The sequence below is a fragment of the Panicum virgatum genome, chromosome 9N (genome assembly GCF_016808335.1).
Source record: "Panicum virgatum strain AP13 chromosome 9N, P.virgatum_v5, whole genome shotgun sequence".
Taxonomy (NCBI): domain Eukaryota; kingdom Viridiplantae; phylum Streptophyta; class Magnoliopsida; order Poales; family Poaceae; genus Panicum; species Panicum virgatum.
Window position 1 is genome coordinate 28,010,231 of NC_053153.1, and position 20,161 is coordinate 28,030,391.

At 47.6% G+C, this 20,161-nt stretch overlaps 1 protein-coding gene, 1 long non-coding RNA gene and 1 pseudogene across 2 annotated transcripts; 2 read left to right on the forward strand and 1 right to left on the reverse strand.

Moving 5' to 3' along the window:
- Positions 1-10,749: 10,749 nt before the first annotated feature.
- LOC120692904 lies at positions 10,750-11,747 on the forward strand (annotated as a pseudogene).
- A 3,956-nt stretch (positions 11,748-15,703) lies between these two features.
- Positions 15,704-16,939, reverse strand: LOC120688923 (classical arabinogalactan protein 9-like). Its single transcript, XM_039971270.1, has 3 exons — positions 16,919-16,939; positions 16,514-16,802; positions 15,704-16,363 (listed from the first exon to the last, which is right to left on the reverse strand). The coding sequence occupies exons 1-3, from the start codon at positions 16,937-16,939 to the stop codon at positions 16,182-16,184; spliced, it is 492 nt and encodes a 163-aa protein (XP_039827204.1). The 3' UTR covers positions 15,704-16,181.
- Positions 16,940-17,078: 139 nt separating this feature from the next.
- Positions 17,079-18,536, forward strand: LOC120692780. Its single transcript, XR_005682740.1, has 2 exons — positions 17,079-17,642; positions 17,882-18,536. It is a non-coding gene; the product is annotated as an uncharacterized LOC120692780 (long non-coding RNA).
- Positions 18,537-20,161: the final 1,625 nt, after the last annotated feature.

Sequence of the window (20,161 nt, forward strand, 5' to 3'; positions counted from 1 at the left end):
TGCGTTCGCCACCAAGGCTCCCGGCAAGCAAAGGCTAAGTGACCCCAAGTCACCAAGACAAGGCCACCGCCACTGTCTCTCTCGAAGCGTCACCACGACACCGTCTTCACTATTGGAGCTTCTCACCAAGAGGGGTCTCCTTCCCCGCACAAAGTGTCGTTGCCTCTCCACACCAAGTCGGAGGGTCACACGACGAGTACACAAGATGCTTGCCGCAGCAAGACTTCTCTCAAGGGAGCTCTCGCAAGAACTAATCCCTATTACAAGCACTAAGCACTCTCATAAGTGTGCTTAAGCCTATATGATGTACAATGAAGCTCTATGGTGGTTGGAGGTGTTCTTCAAGTGTAGTATGCTTCCTTAGTCTCCAGCACTCTCAAATGAGCCGTGTGGTGGCATATATATAGCCCACACACCCCAAACTAGCCGTTGGAAAAAGGCTAACAAAAAGCGCTATCACCGGTTAAACCGATGCTCCCGTTTTTGTCATCACCGGTTTTACCAGTGAGTGCATTTTCCAACTAGCCGTTATACTTCAACGGCTACCTCAATTGACCGACGTAATCAACCGATGCAGCGTTGGTTTAACCGGTGAGTGTAGTTGCTAAAAAACTAACTCTCTGGACAACTGCACCGACATTTAACAATATCTAGCGTCGGTTCATCCGGTGTATAGATTTTGCCTCAGCTGCTGAGTTCATTGCACCGACGTATTCAACTTTCCTGGCGTCGGTTCAACCGGTGTTACCAAAACTCCCAGACGTGCTTCAAGTCAATGCACCGACGTATGTAATTTTCTTAGCGTCGGTTCAACCGGTGACACTAAAATATCTTTGTCTTGATTGTTTTGACTTGGTTTCTTCACGGTCTCTTCAATCTTCGAATCCTTTGGGGCGGCCCTTCGGGCCTAGCTACGCCTATCTTCTCTTTGTCATCACTTGAACCTAAAAGCCTGAGAATGATCATCTTAATAATCATATTAGTCCAAGTGTTGTGTTGTCTATATCAATCACCAAAACATTATATTGAAATATGGCATTAGAGGCCATTTTCGCACCACAGAGATTATTACAAACAAATATAACACATGCTTTGACCGGTCAGACCGGTCGGTTGTGCCAGACTGGCTATAGACGCCTTGACTGGTAGACCGCCTGAACACACCGGTCATACCGGTCTCTGCCAATTTTGGTCGTCAATATATGCCCCCCTATTCTTTGGCAAAGTTTGAATGTTAAAGAACACTCCTTTGAACCAAAATTGTCTAAGAACGATGGTCAATAATACATCGGCCATTTTTTGTGCTAAGGGCGATAAAAATTATCGATCATGATTTGTTTTACTTCAAGTTGATGATGAAATAACCTGCTTTGGCCTCCATATTTTCTTTGTGCTTACTTATTTTATTGGCACGACCTCCACTTACTGCTCCATTGATTCTTTCTTGCGCAAACATTGTAACCTCCTTCTTTGATTGTGAGATAAGCCTGAAGGACACCACCTCGGCTGTAAATATTTAGAATCTTGCTTCACGTTCTTCTCACCCTCCTTGCTGCAATCAAGATGCTTTTTTATCAGATTATTGCTAATCGGTCTTTGTGAGGTACAACTCGGATATATAGAAGGATATTAAATATAATATGATTGCATATGCATTCTATTATAATCCAAAGGTGTATAATAAATAGGATATGACTAAGACCATGGAGCAACCGGCCTTGAATATGACATAGCAGCACAATCATCTTGACATGATCGAGAATCCGATTGCTCACCAGATATTGATGTTAACTTTGCATCCTTAACTTTGTTTGGCCGTCCCTTCTGCTTCTCTCATTCTCATATTTGTCCAAGAGCACCTCGAAACTTAGCCTTATTTTATTTTTGTCCTTGGAACTTCCAAACCCGCTAGAGGCACCGGTCAGACCGGTTTAACCGATTGGCTTGTCGCCGGTCTTTTCTTTCTTGTCTTGCCCCCCAGCCAAACTTGATCGTTGTTCAGCTATATTGTTTGAAATATACTCATCATTAGAGATAATGTGGTCAACAGAACTAGCCGATATTTCTTCAACAGTCGGCTTTTCTTTATCTTGTGTCAAATCTGAATTTTTATTCAATCGTCCATCTTTTTTGACACGATAGACTTGCTTGATCACCTTATGTTTCTTTTTCTATATAGACCGACCTTTTTGTTCAAAACAGTCATTATTGGTAGGTGATGGCTTACTAATTGCCGGCTCCCTATAAATAATATAATCTTCATAAAAATATCTAGGAGGAGACGACATCCATGAATTATTAGAACATGGTGGACATAAATAAGACATGCTAAAATAATATCCACATGGCATATGCATAGGCGATCCATATGATGGAAACGACATTTTCATAGGAGTATTCCATTGCCGATTCTAATCATAGAATTTCTGTTTTGGAACAGATTTTGGTTGCTTGAAATTTTTAGCCCAACTAGCATGTTTGATATCCTTTTGTTTTGAGGATTTAGTCGGACGCTTCTCATTTGGTTTCGGCTTTTCTTTTTCATACTTATGACGCCTTTTGGATTCAACAGTTTTCCAAACACCAATATCGGATTTCTTGGGTTTAACCATCTTTGGCTTTGATTTAATTTGCGAAACCCTAGGAGAGGCGGTTAGACCGGTTGGAGAACCGGTCAAACCAGTTGTAGTGCAACCTGCACCATTGCCTTTGTTTTGTTGCCCCCGAGCATAGAAATACTAGATTTAGTTTCTGTGCTCTTGCTAGGGGATAATGGTTCGACAATTTCGGCTTGAGACGACCGAATTGTATTTTGACCAGCAACATCACAAGTTGACAAATCATTGCAAGGATTATCAGCCAGCTTCTCAACAGCCGACCTTTGAATAACAGGAGTTGGATCTGACCTATCTTCTTTATCAATCAAATACTTGCAAAATTAGATAGAACATCAGATAAAGTACCTATGGATTGCATCTCCATCAATACGTCGATGGTAGATGGTATTTGCAACTATTTTATATTAACGACTCCTTGTTCTGTTGTACGGTAGCAGGACAAAATTAGACCTTTGACTGCTCTGTCGTATTCTTGCGGATACTCTTCAAGTAGTTCTTCATACGATGTTGCATTGCTAGGGTCTGACAAATCGGTCATGATAACCTGATTCTCGTTCCTCACCGGAGTCGCCAAAATATGTTGGCGCGGATTCGGGGCCAACACACGAACGTGCAGCGAGTAGCGGCGCACCCTGCAGTGCCCGCAGCACCAACCAGTCAGAGCGGTATGGTGGACTGGTCAGACCAGTCTTATCGGGGCAACCCGACGAGGATCCAACGAACTCCCGCCCGCCCGGGAGGGACCCCGTCGGGGCAGGTGCACCTTGGGTTGCCCTAGGCTTGGCAGGCCAGCTAGGGTGTCCTCAAACACCATGGAGACAAAGGAAGAACATCATGTTGTTGGCGCTTCTTAAGACTTTAGAATAATTCCGCAAGCGCACAGAACGCCATTGTAGCATTTCACTCAGGAGTATTCCGGGGTATCGTATTTTCCATGGGAAGTAGTTGAGCAATGGATACTAGATTATCAATCATCTAAATGTTATCAACTATTCCAAACAAATGGTATGGAAGGTAGGAAAAGATAATGGCACGCATCCTCAGCACAAGGATAAAGATAGCCTGGAGGTAAACGAGACAAGAGCACGGTTCCTATGATGGGTCATTCTCATGCCAACGGGCAGGAAATGTTGGCTAAGGTAGCACTGCTCGAGGAGTATAGTAGCCGCAAAGGAGACATCTTACTATAGAACCCGAAGGCAGTGGGAATGTAAACTAGCTTCACCTTTCATTCACTTCGACGGCTGAAAGAGGAAGTACTTCAGAAAGGGGTGAGAGGGGAGTCCAACGGCAACCTGCACTACTGCTATGAAAGCACCCGAATGTGGTGGACTACAAAGGACGAACAAGGCTGACACCACCTGCTGCCTACCACAACGGTACCGTGGGGTGGAACACAACCCAAGGTAACTATCTAGCTTAGGCACTGCGCCTACGCTATCAAGTTACTGACTTCCGCCTCGCGCTAAGCCTAGAAGAAACCCCAAATGGGTAGAACTTGCTACCCACGCAGACAAGAGATCCCGTGAATGAAAGGGAAGCTAGAGAACAATCCAGCTACTAAGCTCTACAACTATGCCGATACTAATCTAGACATTAGAAAGTACTGTGGAATGTAAACAGGGCATGGAAGAAATGCAATCAAGACCACTATATTACAAAGGCAAAGTCTTACAAGAGAGTAAAGATACAATGGAACTCATACCAAGACTCTTGAAGACGACTCTAGAACTGAAGAGAGCTCCTGACTCTAACTCCCGAACTAATCTTTGAATTACACGGGGAAGCGCCGCCCAAAGGGGCACTTCCCCAAGTGGGAGAGAAGTGGTGAAGGAAGGTACAAATGAGGGAGAGGGAGAGGGGTCCTATTTATAGCTAGCTAGAGGTCGGTAAAAGACTGAGCGTCAGTTGTACGCAGTTGTGGATGTTGTGCTTAACTTCCATGCCAAAGCTAAGGCTGAGAGGCTGCAAAGTGGGGCCGGCCGGCCTCTCCTAGGCCGGCTGGCCTGGGATTTTTGCCGTTTGGTGCCGACCTTCTCGTGGACGCTCCTAATTGCCTCCTGAAGTCGGTTGCCGGTTGCTTCGGTAAAAACCATGGAGTTGCTAGGCCGGCCGGCCTAAATGAGACCGGCCGGCCTGGACTTTCCACTAAATCCATCCAATCAACTTCCATTGTGTAGTGAATTGTCATCACAAATCAGCCACACTTGATTTTGTTGAATTTGGTTGAGTTTGCTTTGAGTTGTGGCCGTCCGATCCATGGTGGAAGCCTTCCGGTCATATCCTTGGTATTTGCTTGTATATCTAGTGCATTCGGGTACATTAGGGGGTCCCTAATGGTATTGTGGCAAGGTAAGATGTTTTTGGCAAAGGTGTCGGGCCGGCCGGCATAGGTGAGGCCGACCGGCCTGCAGCCTTTGCACGACACGAGTCTGGAACTTGTAATTTGCATAACTTTTGCGTCCGAACTCCGAATTGGGTGAACCAAATGTCCAATTCGATCATCTCGACGAGCTATTCAACATGGCAATGTCAAATTTGGCATTTGAAAATGTTTATAATGGTGTCACCTTATATCCATATTTCACCATCCTTGCATATGCTCCATTTAGTGTTGTTTCTTGCATATTTTGAATATAATCCTGCAAAACATCTCAAACCACCAAAACTTGTGGAATTTATTAGTTCAAAGCAAATAATGCATAGAAATATATTTATACCCACTTTATTTACCGAGATGTTAGTGGTCAATGTTGTAATTAACGACCACCAACACATGTCGAGGTTGGAAAAGCTAGGGTAAAGAGAAAAGGTAAAGACGATAAAAATAGATTGATTTGATAGATTTGATTGGGTTGGATACCTCAATCAGTCGTGACTCTTTATATTTATAGGGTGGAATGGACTTGCCTCACAAGAAATTCTATCACAGATCTTAAATCTATGAAAATCACTAGTTGTGCTCGGACTCTACTTGGACCGGTCAGATCGGTCGGTCGTGCCAGACCGGCTACAGACGCCTCGACCGGTCAGAACGTCTGAACACACCGGTCAAATCGGTCTCTGCCAATTTTGGTCGTCAACAAATCCTAAAAGCCATTGTGGGATGTAGTCAAGCCAGAACTGGGACCGCTCAGAAACCGACCCCATACTACCACAACTATGAGCTACTGAGTTTGCATCTCGGGTAGCAGTTTGGTTGTGGAGTAGGAGTGCAACAACGCTGTAATAGCCCTAGGCTAATTAGAAGGTTAATTATGTCATCATATGCATTATCAAGCATTAGCCATGATTAGAATGCACTTAGGATTGGCAAAACTTTAGAACTAAACCCTTTCAGTTTTATAGAGATGGACTGTCCGCCCCTATAGGGCGGACTGTACTCAGTTCAACAACGACCGAGTTAGTTCCTCGCCACGTCAACACTCTCGGACGGTCCACACCCCACTCGCAGACGATCCGCTAGTCCCTCCCCGACGCGTGTCAAATGTGCAAAAACTTGACGCCATGTACACCCCTTCGGACCCACACGTCAGCCCGAGCCCATCTTACATCAGGGCAATCTCCTGCTCTCTCTCTCTCCCTCTCCATTCACTCAAACTCTACTCTCTCTCTACCCCAAGCCATGGAGGAGCTTTACATTCTCCCCCACCGTTGAAGCCCCTCTACCTCATTGGAGCATTGCCGAAGGACGCCAGAGATCAACACCGACAAGCTGCACCACCTCAACTTCATCTTCATCCTTGAAGAGAAGCTTCCCCAACAAGCTTTTCCCCCAACTTCATCCCCTCCCCAACATTCAAGTAAGAAGGACGAGCTCGAGCTTCACCAAATCTTCTACACCATCTTGTATCCCTCGCCGGTATTCCAGTCATCGTCAGTGAGCACATCCCCTCCCTGATCCATTTCCATTGCCCTAGGTTTGGAAGCCATAAAGCCCCCTAGAGCACATTCACCATTAATGATCTAGTGCTTTGAGACCTTAATGCATGTGAGTTTTAGCTACCAAAGTGAACTCCCCACACTTCCAGAAACCTTTAGGAACAAACTTGTTCCAATCCGTGGCCGAAATCGCGCCGGCAAACTTGCCGGTGAGCCTCGGCCGTGGTGCGGACGGTCTCCCCACATAGCCGGACTGTCTACTAGTCACCCGACCCAACCAAAAGAGCTTCTGGACATTTTTTGGCCTTTCAAAAATTTATAAGGCAGACGGTCTTCCCCTAGGGGCAGACGATCTCCCCACAGGGGCAAACGGTCCGCAGGTCATTTTTCAGCCTTACTCAGAACCACACAGAAACCATGTTTTTCGTAGAATGGTCCATGGTTGGCCGGCCGATGGTCCACCAAATGGTCCGTCGTTTGGAGCCGGACGGTCCACTTCTTCTAAACTGGACGGTCCGTGTTTACCCATTTTAATACACTTGCACTTACCTATACATAATCCACATATGCATTATATGTCTAGCCTCTTTTATCTTCATTTTGCAATGTTAAACCATGCTTCCTTATATCATTTGCATATCATTAAAATCATTTATGGCATATTTATTTATCAAGCATCATTGCACTTGTGCCTCATATCATTTGCATATCACTGAAATCATTCATGACATATTTATTTATCAAACATCATTCGTGCAGAGACCGTGACGCCAAAGCAATAGGAGGGTGAGCCGAAAATAGATGGAGACGACACTCCCATTGAGAATCAAGGCAGGCACCTATACATCTTTTATTACTTATTTTGGATCAATGAAGTATATATGTCATGTTTGTACATGAGTTACTATATATATAAATGATTGCTTAGAACCTATTTGATACATTACCAACCTTACTTAGGATGCTACTTCATAGCTAAGTATGTTAGTTAGGTGTCACGAATCATATGCTCAACCATGCTTAGCTTCGGTAGAAGACGAGAGGTGACAAGGTCACCACCACTCACGAGTTATAGGATATGCATGCTTAATTCATCATAAGTAGTCAATGTTGTATATATAAAAGTTGAGCAACTATGAATGATGATTCAGACTTAGACAAGTATGGTAGAGCCATGTTGGAAATGGAACTCAAATGATTAGACTTGCTTGGGCTGATTAAGGACCGATGCGTAATCGTTTTGATACTTGATCACTTTTCCGTACAAACCACATACTTAATAATGGGATGGTAAGCTAAGTAGCATAAGTCGCACCTTGCCTCATACCCATATCTAGCTATAGGCGAACGATCGGGAGGGACAAGTGCACTGGAAACGCCGATCACACTTCATCACAACCCGCACCGAATCAACACTTACCCTTGGCCGTGAGTATGGTCATCGGTCTTGTTCTCGTGTGAGAAAAGTTGTACACCACTTCAAGGTTTTTGATCTATTGCAATAGCCGTGCTCTCGGTCATTGAGCATGCTCTTATACTTTGACATTAACATATAGCTACTGAGAAAGTTCATAGAACATTGAGCTTATGATTATGATCATTTTACTTATGCACTTGTGTTGATGTATGTAATAGATATCATAGGTGCTATGTCTTTTGCTTATTGTAACTTGATCAAAGTTACATGCTTTTTATGTAAAAATTAAATACCACAATATTTCCTTGCTCCTATCCAAATGCATTCTCCTTGAGATCGGGCAAGTATATACCTATATTGGATAGACCTACGAATACCTTTTGTACTCATGGTGCTATCATTAAGTTGATGCATGTGATCCGCAGCTGAAGGTTGTGTTTGGTTACTTCTACCCCGCGGACGGAGGTGTGGGTGAGGAGTAGATGGCCGGTTGCTATGAGAAGGGCACTATTGGTATATAGTGTTAACCTTCTTATTTTGTATTATGTATGGAATGAGCCCGATGTAGAACTTTCCGCTTCAAAAACTCTAAGATTTGTTTTATGTGTCTTGAACCTTTTTATAGAATATGGGCCACGTTTGGTTTCCTTAGCACACCTAGCGCTACAAGAGAATCTTACATGCATGGAGTATTAAATGAAGTTTATTTGCTAAACTTTTTCACATATGGGTGCAACTTTGCGCGACGAATCTAATGAGTCTAATTAATTCATAATTGGCTATAGTAATGCAACAGTAATCATCATCTAATCATGCGGCCAAAGGCCTTATTAGATTCGTCTCGCGAAATAGTGTAGGGATTGTAGAGTTAGTTTTTATAAACTGTCTTTATTTAATATCCTAATTAATGATCAAAATTGACTACAATACCCTGTGCTACAAAACCATATGAATGTGCTATGTCATGATGTTTAACTTGTGCTTGTGAAGTGTGTTTAAATTCTAAGCGTGGCTCATGATATATTTTTTTTTCGAAAGAGACTCATGATATATTTTAAGCACTATCGAGATTAGTTCTTTTTGATTGAGTTGATTAATAGATGATGACTTGATTAAATAGAGTTGGGCTGGTTGCTCGCAAACGCCAACGCGGGGCGGGGCGGAGCGGGCTGGGAAGAAGACGGAGAGGATGACGCGCGGAGGAGGGAGGCCGGAACGGAAAGCGATTGGAGCCGGATCGTGCTGGCGCGGGCTGCGATCTGAAGCTACGTCGCACGCCCGCCTTGCATGCCTGTGCCTGGGAATTCTTGGACACCAAGAGGCAGAGACTTCTAGAAATAGAGAAGAGGATAGAGTTCTCTTTTTTTTCCTCTGCCAGGCGTTCTCCAGCTTTCCTTGTCGGATTACAATGTAGCTAGTGTGTAAATCCATGTTGTTGTTTCAGGGACTACTACGTGAAAAGCTATAAAATTTGTAGAAAATCATGGTGTGGTAGCGTGTTTTTTTGTCTACTGGGAGTCGATTTTGAGTTTTTACAGTGAATTTTGACAGAGTTGCAGCATGGTGGAGATAAAATTCGGAAATTTCCTCCACAAGGTAAGAAAAACAGACCTAATCTCCTTCCAGGATAATGGGGACATCTCAGACAAAATTTATGCTAATCTAAACGGATTAGGTAATCAAACCATGAGAGCATCTCCAAGAGACTCTTTATATCTTTTCTAGTTTACAGAAATAGAGATTTTGATGAAAAAATACCCTCCAACAGGCTTTTCAGTTGGATATTTAAATATAGTCATCATCTATTCCGGTCGCTAGCCAAAGATGAAAAGCAAGAATGACTCTCCAGACTATGCACAAGATATAGAAAAACTGTTGAAAATACGATTCTTACTCAAATGACTCTCTAAACGATGATTTAAAGAGTATATTTTAGAAATGCTCTTGGAGGTGCTCTGAGTGTCCTCATACCTGCATTATTACGCTCTGTTGTCAACGATTTTGAATTTTGATATAGTTGCATCATGGTGGAGATAAACTTACAAATGTTCATCCACATGGCAAGAAAACAAAGAAGTCTTTCTCACATGGCAAGAAAAATAATCTAGTCTTCCTCACGTGGCAACAAAAATAATATATTTGTCTTCCTCGCATGGCAAAAAAAATAATAGATTAGTCTTCCTCGCCTGGCAACAAAAATTAATAGGTCTAGTCTTCCTCACATGGTAAGAAAATAGACCTAGTTTCTTCCCATGTTTACGGGAACATCAGAGTAAATTCAAATTTAAAAGGATTGGGTGGAGACGTGGAGTCAAACCATGTGTCCTCGTTCCCGCATTATTTCACTCTGTTAGTGTTGTCGTCAGTCCCTCCGTTTTCTTCTCAGTTTACCGTTCTTTTGGTTGCTAGTACTACAGTTGACTATGGTACAAAAAGTGTCATCATCTTCTCTAACAAACAGTCAAGTACAACATAGCTAATGAAAGGAGAAGTTTAAACGGATTTATATTCATAATAAATCACATTTAATTCCTTTCTGAATAAATAGTTTCAATTTGCAACAAGCTGCAGCTGCCCCTGCACCACTACCTGTCTACCTGACGTCACATCATCATCAATACTATAAGGATTCAAAAATTTTAAATTCACCACCTACCAGAAAAATTCCCACATACTCCTCACGGTGTCCAAACCTGGCGGAAAAGTAGACATCGAAATTTTGGTGATCAGAAAAAAACCGCTCTTTCTAAAATATTTCCCATAATTTGTTTTTTTTCCACCGTGGGGGCATCTACCGCCCATGCGTACCCATCCAATCCCGCCCGTCAATCACGATGCTTGACCCCTCTCCTTTCTGTGTCTCCCACCTGTAGCCCGTAGCGCCACCCTCTCGGCGTCGGCGCCCCTACACGGCTAGAGGCATGTGGTGTCCAGGGCCTCTCGCTACCTGGCCTGGCGCGAGCGACGGCCGGGATCCCTCTCCTCCCCTTCAACCCGCACCCGCCGCGAGCCTCCCCTATTCGCCTCAATTTCGCTGGCGATGTACGGCAACGACAACTGGATCAATAGCTACCTCGACACCATCTTCGATGCCTGCAAGGGTGCCGAGGGCGCGGGCGGGGGCGCCAGCGCCGCCAAGGGCCGGGGCGGCGGGTTCGGGGACTGGCCCTCGCTGCTCCTCCGCGAGTGTGGCCACTTCTCCCCACCCACTACTTCGTCAAGGAGGTCATCACCAGGTACGAAAAGACGAACCTCTACAAGACCTGGCTTCGGGTACGTGCTCGCGACGCGGCTCCGCTCCTTGCCCCCCTCCTCCTCGGTGTGCGCTGCAGGCGGAGGGCGGGCACGTGCTCCGGAAACCTGGCTCCCCTGCTCGTCGCCATCCCCGCCCGTGGGGGAGGGGGAGGGGGAGGGGGAGGACTACTGGAGCTTCGTCGACAGCGACCTCTACGACCTCCACGCCGCACGTCTCCCCAACCTTCCTGCCTCCTCTCCCCCGGTGCCTTCTTCCCCATACCCCTCCACGCGGCCCGGGCCGGAGTGGATCCGACGGGCTTGCTCGCGGTGCGGCCGGCAGCGGCTCCGCACGGGAGACAGAGGCGCGGTTGGCAGCGTTTGCGCCGCACACGCGAGGAGGAGCAGCGCGGCGCGGGTCTAGTGCAGACTCAACCCCATGGGCGACAGGAAAGCAGTGATGCGGCGTAGACCAGGTGGCAGGCGCAGCGTGGATGTGCAGGAGGACCAGTGGCGTAGCCGGCGAGGCGCGTGCCTTGGCAGCACCATCAACTCAGGTTCCTTCTGTAACAGCCCATGGGCAGATGGGCCGGACCAAATTCGCTAGTTACTGTATAACTCCGGTTGCAACCTTTTGCGCGAAGCGAGGACGAAAACACAAGAGAGTTATTTAACAGGTGTGGTTTACTCAACGTGCGGACATGACATATGGGATCGTTGGTACTAGACGTATGGGACGTGGCCAACAGAGGAGATCCTGGTATTTAGGTTGGTCTGTTACTCGACGAGGACGTCGAGTCCTAAGGGGGATGATTTTAACAGCCCATGGGCAGATGGGCCGGGCCAAATTTGTGAGTTATTATAGCACCTGTTCGGGTTACTGTAGCATCGCGATTTAGTCTCGTACTGTAAGTTGAATTGAATCCAGACCAGCTTAAATACCAGACCCAGGGAAGATTTTAACCATTATCCCGGGCCGGGTCGTTACACCTTCCGCCTCGAATTGATGAGAAATTTCGATATTTGACATCGAATACGCATGCCTCACCTGTTTTGACATTAAATTGGTATGTCTTTCAAAATATAACACTGAGCGTCCGAATTGTTTCAAAACGGAGGATTTCTCCTCCTTTTCTCAATTTAGAGAATTTCTTTTTTATTTTCATTTTTACAGAGCACATGAACTGACTATTTTGCCCATGACCCAATCAAACCGATTGGATCCATCCGTGCCCTCTCTGCCGTGTTCTTCTCTTTCTCTCTCGATCTCTCCTCTCTCCGGCTTGGCGCACGAACAGCACCGACCGGAGCGCCGCTGCAGGAGCACCGCCGGCCGTGTTCCTCGTCAAGCCTGCACCACAAAGCTTGGCGACGGCGGACCCGACGCTGCGGTGCGCCGCGCGATGCGCCTCCTCCCTGCTGGTGCCGCCGCCGCCGGCGACAACGGCATCGGGCGCAGCGGCCAGGCGGCCTCCGCCGTCGCCATGCCGCTCGCAGCGCTCCTTCCCATGCCGTTCAAGCTGGAGAAATTATCAGATACAGCAATTGACTAGTACACAATGCAAACTATAAAACTGCAACGAGATCTCAACTGCAACTATCTAATCTTCCATTTCGTGAGAAAGATCGATCACGTACGACGCTCAACTAATCAAATCAAAGCACGATTGATGAAGACGCTTCGATACCTATACGACACTTATTGGTTTCTATGCAACCCAAGCCATATCAACGCCAAATCAGACGCAAATCTCTCGTTTCCGTTTCAATTGGCCATCTTCTCCGGCGTCCATGCCGAGCAGGCCGGCGGCGAGCAGCCTGAACGGCGTGGAGAGGAGCGCCGCGAGCGGCGTGGCGACGGCGGAGGTCGCCTGGCCCGCTGCGCCCGATGCCCGATAGCGGCGGGAAGGAGGAGCATCGCGCGGCGCACCGCGGCATCGGGCCCGCCATCGCCAAGCTCCGTGGTGCAAGTCCTGCCTTGGAGATTGCAAGGAACACGGCACTCCGGCCGGCGGTGCTCTGTTTCGCCGGCAGGGGGGCGACGTTGCTGTTCGTGCGAGAGACCGAGAGAGGAGAGACCAAGAGAAAAGAGAAGAACACGGACGAATTTCGATCCAATCGACAGGGACACGGGCAAAATGGGTAGTTCATGTGCTCTGTAAAATATAAAAAAAAAATCGCGAAATCAAGAAAAAGAGAAGAAATTTCTTGTTTCGAAACAATTCACACGCTCGTGTCATATTTTGAATGGTTTATGAATTGACCTTGCTGGGCCCTAAATCGAGCTCTCCTTCCGCAAATCGAACTCCTTCAAATCGACCTCACCAAGCAGAGAATCGAGCTCATACTCCCTTGAATCCACCTCAACGAACCGCGAATATTTAAGCTCCTCTTTCTTGGAATCGACCTCACTGAGTCACGAATCGAGCTCTCCCTGCGTTGAGCTAGCCTCTCCTCCCTTGAATCGAGCTCCTCTAGCCGGAGCCGGAAGGCGAGCGCGAGCGGGTTAGGTGTTTATTTTGTGCTTGCAGTTTTTCTTCTGTTGATGCACCAATTGAAAGAAAAGCTTATCCAACATCGGTTGAGATGGTTTAGACATGTCCAACGAAGACCGCCAGAGGCACCAGTGCATAGTGGTATCCTAAAGCACGATAATAATATGAGGAGAGGTAGGGGCCGGCCGAAGTTGACATGGGAAGAAACAATTAGAAGAGACTTCAAAGACTGGAGTATACTTAGAGATTTGTCTTTAGATAGGAGTGCTTGTAAAGCCGCGATTCACGTGCCAGAACCGTGAATAATGGTCTTTGTTGGGTTTCAACTCTAGCCTACCCCAACTTGCTTGGGATTAAAAGGCTTTGTTGTTGTTGTTGATGATGATGATGATGCACAGGTATAGCAAGGCATTGCACCATCTGTGAGATAATTTTTCAAAAAAAAAATCATCTAAGAAAAGAATTACAACCCGAAATATCAATTCACTTAGCCATTCTTTGATCTGATAACACTTCTCTTCAAATTTGTATGCGGGTGAATCAGGCACATATGTGAGAGCCAGTACCACGTCGTCCGCGTCGTCTCTCGGGGCAGCACGGGCAAAACCCCAGCACCCCGCGCCGCCGCCCCTTCCAGCGCCGCCCCCGCTCCTCGCCCAGCGGCGGCGGGGCTCCTCCATCCTCCTTCCATTCGTTCCTCCTCTCGCGCTCTTCTTGGTGGCCGGCCTCATCCATGGCGCGCGGCGGTCGACTCGGGCCGTCCGTGGGCAGATCCGCCCATGAGGTGGCCGGATCTGCTCCCTCAGCCACCTGATCTGATACCCGGGGCCTCAACATGTTGGAGCGCGGCGGCATCAGCGAAGCTCGGAATGGCGGCGCATGCGCGGCTTGGCCCAGCGGTGGCCGGCACGCGACGCTGCCCAGCTAGGGCGGCAATCGCGCCTGGCCGTCTGCGGCCGGTGTGGCATCTGCTCTTCCGACGGCGGTGGCGGTCCCCGGCTCCGGCGGCGCGTGCGGCCGGTGTCCGTTGACCGGCTGCGACAATGCTTGGTGTGGTCCGCGCGAGCGGCGGCTCCTGCAGTTGCAGCAGCCTGGCACTCCAGTGACGTCACGGCCTACCCCGGCAGTGGAAGGGCTCTTGGTGCCGGCGCCTCGTCGATCTGTGCTGCGGTGTGTCGGTGGCGTTGTGGTGGCGTATACCAACAACGGTTTGCTCGGCTGTGTGTCACCGTCGCCGTGGCGGCATCGTTGGCTGCGGCCATGCGGAGGCTCCCAGCCCCACCATGGTGGTGGGGCTAGTGGCGTCGGCTGTCTCTTCACACCGCAGTGACGATGTGGGTGAAAACCCATCCCTCCAAGGGATGGCGTCCATGGCGCCATTGGCGTCATGCCCTTCCTGGAAGCAACGTCAGGCATCTTTGGCGTAGATTTTGGCTCCTGTTTAGGGTCATCGACAAGGGCGCTGGTCAGGCTTGTACTTCGGCATTCCAAAAGGGTGCGTATCTTTCTTCTCCTTTCTTTCTCTTTTCCTTTCTTCCAAAAAAACAAAAAAGGTTCCAGTCCGTGGTGTTGGGTGTGTGGTGGCTCGTGTCGACGTCCCAATCCGACCAGGCATAGTTCGTAGCGGCTCGGGTCGATGTCCCAATCCGACCGGCTAGAGTTTGAGAGAGACCCGGCAATGTTTTACAGTCGTCCAGTCGAAACTAGTCGCCATGGCACCGATAAGGTGATTAGTCGAGATTAGTCGTCGATCAGGTCGATTAGTCGAGCCTAGTCGTCTGTATAGTCGTCCTATCATACTAGGACCGATATGATATGTATACTATACATTACATAATACATATCAAGTATTAACACCGCAATGATGGTCAGTTGTTCACTTACTTGTGAGATTTGATGAGTGAGCTTTTCAAAACTCCATGTTCCTGTCCCATTCCCATACTCCACAACCTTGCTGTTTTGCTGTTGAAATAGAATTAACAAAGTAGATGTAAAACAAGGGTGTAATAGCAGTGCATCACACACAGGAGCAAGTACATAATTAAAAAACATATAACTAAACCAGCAAGCAATCCATAGCAGCAAGCATGCATAGACATAGCTAAACAGGTTCAGTAATCAGTACATAAATAGGTTCCAATGATAAAAAGCTGAAGGGCTCAGCTCAGCTAAACAACACGTCAACACTTAACAGTTCAACAAGCAATGAAACAACAAAATAAGCAGCCAATCAGCCAAGCATCTAAATGAGCAAATCATCATTCAATTGAAAGCCTGCATTTGCATCTGGTGCAGGTCCTCTAGAATCTTCATCCTCCTCCATTATTTCTTCTGAATCAGATCCACCATGCTGGTCATGTGCTACATCTATCATCTCATGATCACTATCGTCATCTTCAGCAATATCAACAATTTCCTTTCTTGGACGCTTCTTCTTCCTAGCATAAGCTTGGCTAACAGCAGCAGCAGCACGAGTAGCAGCCGCCCTAGGCAAGGCACGACCCTAGAGAGCTTCAGTTGCACCACTAGCTTCTGCTATAGATCACGAGCCAGCTCTGCAAGATCTGGTGGCAGTTGAGCAATGGCCCTTTCTGCTATAGATTGACCATCTGGAGCAGCTGAGGAAGCAGTCTTAGCAGCTGATGAACCTGCGGCACCTGCTTCATTTTCGGGCATGATCACTTCAACATTTCTCTGCCGCTGTTCAACATCCAAATATGCAGAGCAAGCACTGGTGCAGATAAGAGAGCAGTGCATGCAAGAGCAGAGCAGAGCAAGCAAGAGCAGCCAGCAGAACAGAGCAAGCAAGAGCAGAGCAAGCAAGAGAGAGATCTAGAAGGGGAAGGTAACAGCAGCAAAATACTTACCATCAGAGGAGGAGCTCATGGGTGGCGGCGACCTCCTGGGCGGCGGCGAGGAGGAGGAGCTCCTGGGTGGCGGCGACGTCCTGGGCGGTGGGGGCGAGCTCCCGGGCGGCGGGAATCCCTTGGGGAACCGCCAAAACGGAGATGCTGGGTCGCTGAGAGCTCCTGAGCAGCTTCCACGGCAGCTGCACGCTCCTCCTTCCTTGATGCGCCGGTGGAGAAGTTTTGGCGGGCGGCGGCGCAACTTTTGGCAGGCGAGAGCACGTTTTTGGGTCACGATTTGGGGTGACGGCTGCTGGGAGGAAAGTGTGGCTATATATATATATATATATATATATATATATATATATATATATATATATATATACCTAAAACCTAATGGGCCTAATACCAGTCCAATAGTCCAACTGCACAGTAAATGTGGCCCATTATAGCAAGCAAAACTGATCGTTTTTCAGCCTAGCCGGCCGACTAATCGCTACTAATTGACGACTAATCGGACGACTAGAATTCTAGTCGCCCAAGTCGTTACTCCTTATCGGTGTTAAAGGAGCGATAAGCCCGACTAATCGCGATTAGTCGGACGACTGACCCGGTTGATATCCCAATCCAACCGGTGGGTGTTGTGAGATTGAGTTTGAGTATTGCGTTGGCATGGTGAGGCGCAGGTTGATGTCCCAATCCAACTGGCCGGTGTTGTTTTATTTGTTGTTTGCTCAGTCTGAGTTTATTCTCCTTTTTAATATAATCGGTAGCTCTCCTGCCTGGTTTGTTAAAAAAAAAGAATCAGACACATATGTTGACTAGCTGCAGAAAGTTCATGATGTAATTTAGTGTAGCAAGATGCAAAAATCCTCTTCGAATAAAACTGATTCATTTTGTTAATTAGTTAGTAATTTGTGCTACTGATTTCAGAAAGAAAATCTTCATTTGGCTCGATTTAGCTATACTCAATTAAATTGACTGTTTATAAGGAGTTCCATGTTTGTCATGTACACTCAGGATTTAGTTTCCAAATTATGCTCATTTCGTATCTATGTTTTTGTTTCAGAATTTTGGTTCTGTTGATTGTTTTGTATTGGTTGATATCTTCAATAAAAATAGAAGGGGAGATGGTGAAAAAACTGAAAAGGTATACATGATGATCTGAAACTGTTAGTCGAGTAGTTCCATCACAATCGTCTCTTCAGCATTCAGTTATGCCGCCCACAGAACATTGGGTACTTTTTAATTCATAGAAGCTTGGATGTTATGGCTTTATATATCTTGGCATTTTGTCTTATGGATATTGGATCATGTTCTTAACATGTTTTAGTTGTCCAGTTAAGTTACTCTACTAAACGTATAACATAAGTCAATTGGTTCTGTCAGATAATAGCATGGAGAACGGGTCAGTGCTTCACGCAACTCAAAGGGCTCCAAGAGATGCAGTCATAAACATCGGTGGGATGAATTTGGTCCATGTGGTTTCGAGTGTTTAAGACAGAACCAAGCAGTATCTGGAGACTTTTAGAAGTGGATCATGGGTAAACTTTCAGACATTTCTCGGACTAATCAAATGTGGAAGAAACTTCAAAGACTTATAGCTGGAACTGCTTTTACTTTAGGTTTGGGGCTTTGGGCAACTTGAAAAGCGTTGATATGTTTGTCAGTTGGAATAGGTGGTACCTTTCTTGGGTCTCTATTTGTGCATAGTGCACTCTAGGCTGATTAACTATAGAGTTCTTCAGTATGCATTCTGAACTGACATGCCTAGAAAATATTGCCAATTTTCAGATCCAAGCGTGAGGACAAGCTAACAAACATCTATAAATATTATGACGTCAGATGATAAGATGTCTGATAGGGCACGTTAAGTGTGCTAGACTGATGTATGAATGAAACATTCGCTTGGCAAGATTGAATTACCTGTTGTATGATGAATTTAAGATCAATTGGTGGATGTAACTAGCAGAAGGCCAGATCATCATTTTCTGTCCTTTATATGGACAAATATATGAACATGTTTTCATTTATTACATGTTAATGTTATGAATGTCAAAGTGTGCTCATACCTGTTTTTTTTAGATAAAGGATGTCCCGGCCTTGAACACTCTCAAGAGAGTGTCTACAGCCAAAAAAAGGATTGGACTCTCGAGTTACGAGAGTTCTTAGACTCTAAAACCTCAAATAAGGAATTTCACAAAAATAAGAGAAACTAAAAAACAAATGAAGAAAGCTAAAAGGCTAAGCTCTATTTTTTTTCCTGCTTCAACCTTGCAACGTCTTCACATAACACTAATCCATCACATCTTTGTTTGCTTAGAAATTTGACGTTCGGATTATCTGTGCTTGTCATGTCTCTTCACGTAAATCTCTACCTTTGGGAACGCTGAAGGCGCCGTCCTTGCTCGTTCAGAAAAACTGAGCATTGTTTTCACCAGGAGTTCCGATTGGCGAGGTGGATGGTTAAAGGTGGTGAGGGAGTCGCAACGACAACGCCTCCATGGAGGAAATCAGCCCGCAGGCGTCGTCGCTGGTTGGGAACCAAGATTGGCTTTCGCCAGCGAGTCGCACCACCCCGTTGAAGCAGGTCTTCTGGACAGCGCCTTCATGGAGAACGCGACATTAGTGCTGCCGCCGCTGCCCGCCCAGCATCCGGGCAGAGTTTCCTCCGAAGAACCCCGCATGGTCCGCCACCTCGCCTCGCGCGCAACAGCCGCCGCGCGCCTACGGCGTGCCTCCCTAAGCAGATCCACTCCTCCATAACCACAACCATTCCCAACCGGATCCGCCTGCTATGACCAGCAGGCCACCAAGGCACGGATCCGCCTGCCGCCGACGAGCAGCAGCAGCACGGTGTGAAATCCGCCGCCATCGGTGAGGGCAGCCCGCCGCGGCGTGCAGGCCGCCCGTGGATTCGGTCGCCATCGGTGAGGGCAGCCCGCCGCGGCGAGCAGGCCACCCGTGTATCCGGTCGCCACAGGCGAGCAGTAGGCCACCGTGTTGCGGATCAGGGCGCCGCCATCGGCGCACCTCCCCATCTCCATTGCGACGGCGCCGCTGGGTCGGGGCTGCGCACCGCCAAGCGCAGCCCAAACTCCTATGCGCGCAGCCCCTCGCGACGCCCCCTGGCCGCATCGAGCTGCAACGCCGCCCGGTGGCCGAGCGTCGTCCCCGCGCAGATCCGGGCGCTCGCGACCTTTCCAGGCCAAGGCGGAAGGAACGGGGGACGAAGAGGTGGTCACGGTGGCTAGGTTTGGAGCCGCCCGAGTCGCCCACGCGGGGGAGCGGCGGCGGACGAGTACCTTGGCACGGTCGGCTAGAGTAGTTACCGACTATTTCCCTCCACTCAGTCCATTGTTTCTTCAAAAAAAAAATCATACCTGTGAGCCGTCGACTATACGATGCATCTTGACGATTATGACAGGGATGCAAGTTAATTGCCTCATCGAAATAAGAAGCAGAAATCACACAGTTTCAGTTGCGACGACGTGGACGGCCCGTGGCCGCCACCGCGTTCCATGCTGTCCAGGGGGCGCCGGCGCCGGGTTCAGCGTCGGCCTGCCACTCGACGGGCCACCGCGGGCCGTTGTCTGCGTGCCCGCCGGCATGTCCAGCCGGGCCAAGCCCGACGTCGTCGTCCCGCTCGTGTTTGCCGTCATCGTGGTC

Excerpts from the sequence above, each read along its gene's own strand:
- LOC120688923 (XM_039971270.1), bottom strand. The coding sequence starts at position 16,939 with ATGGGCCACATTTACTGTGCA. Across the intron at positions 16,803-16,918 it reads TGGGCCACATTTACTGTGCA|CCGTCACCCCAAATCGTGAC; the intron begins GTTGGACTATTG and ends TCCTCCCAGCAG. Across the intron at positions 16,364-16,513 it reads CATGAGCTCCTCCTCTGATG|ATTTGGATGTTGAACAGCGG; the intron begins GTAAGTATTTTG and ends CTTGCTCTGCAT.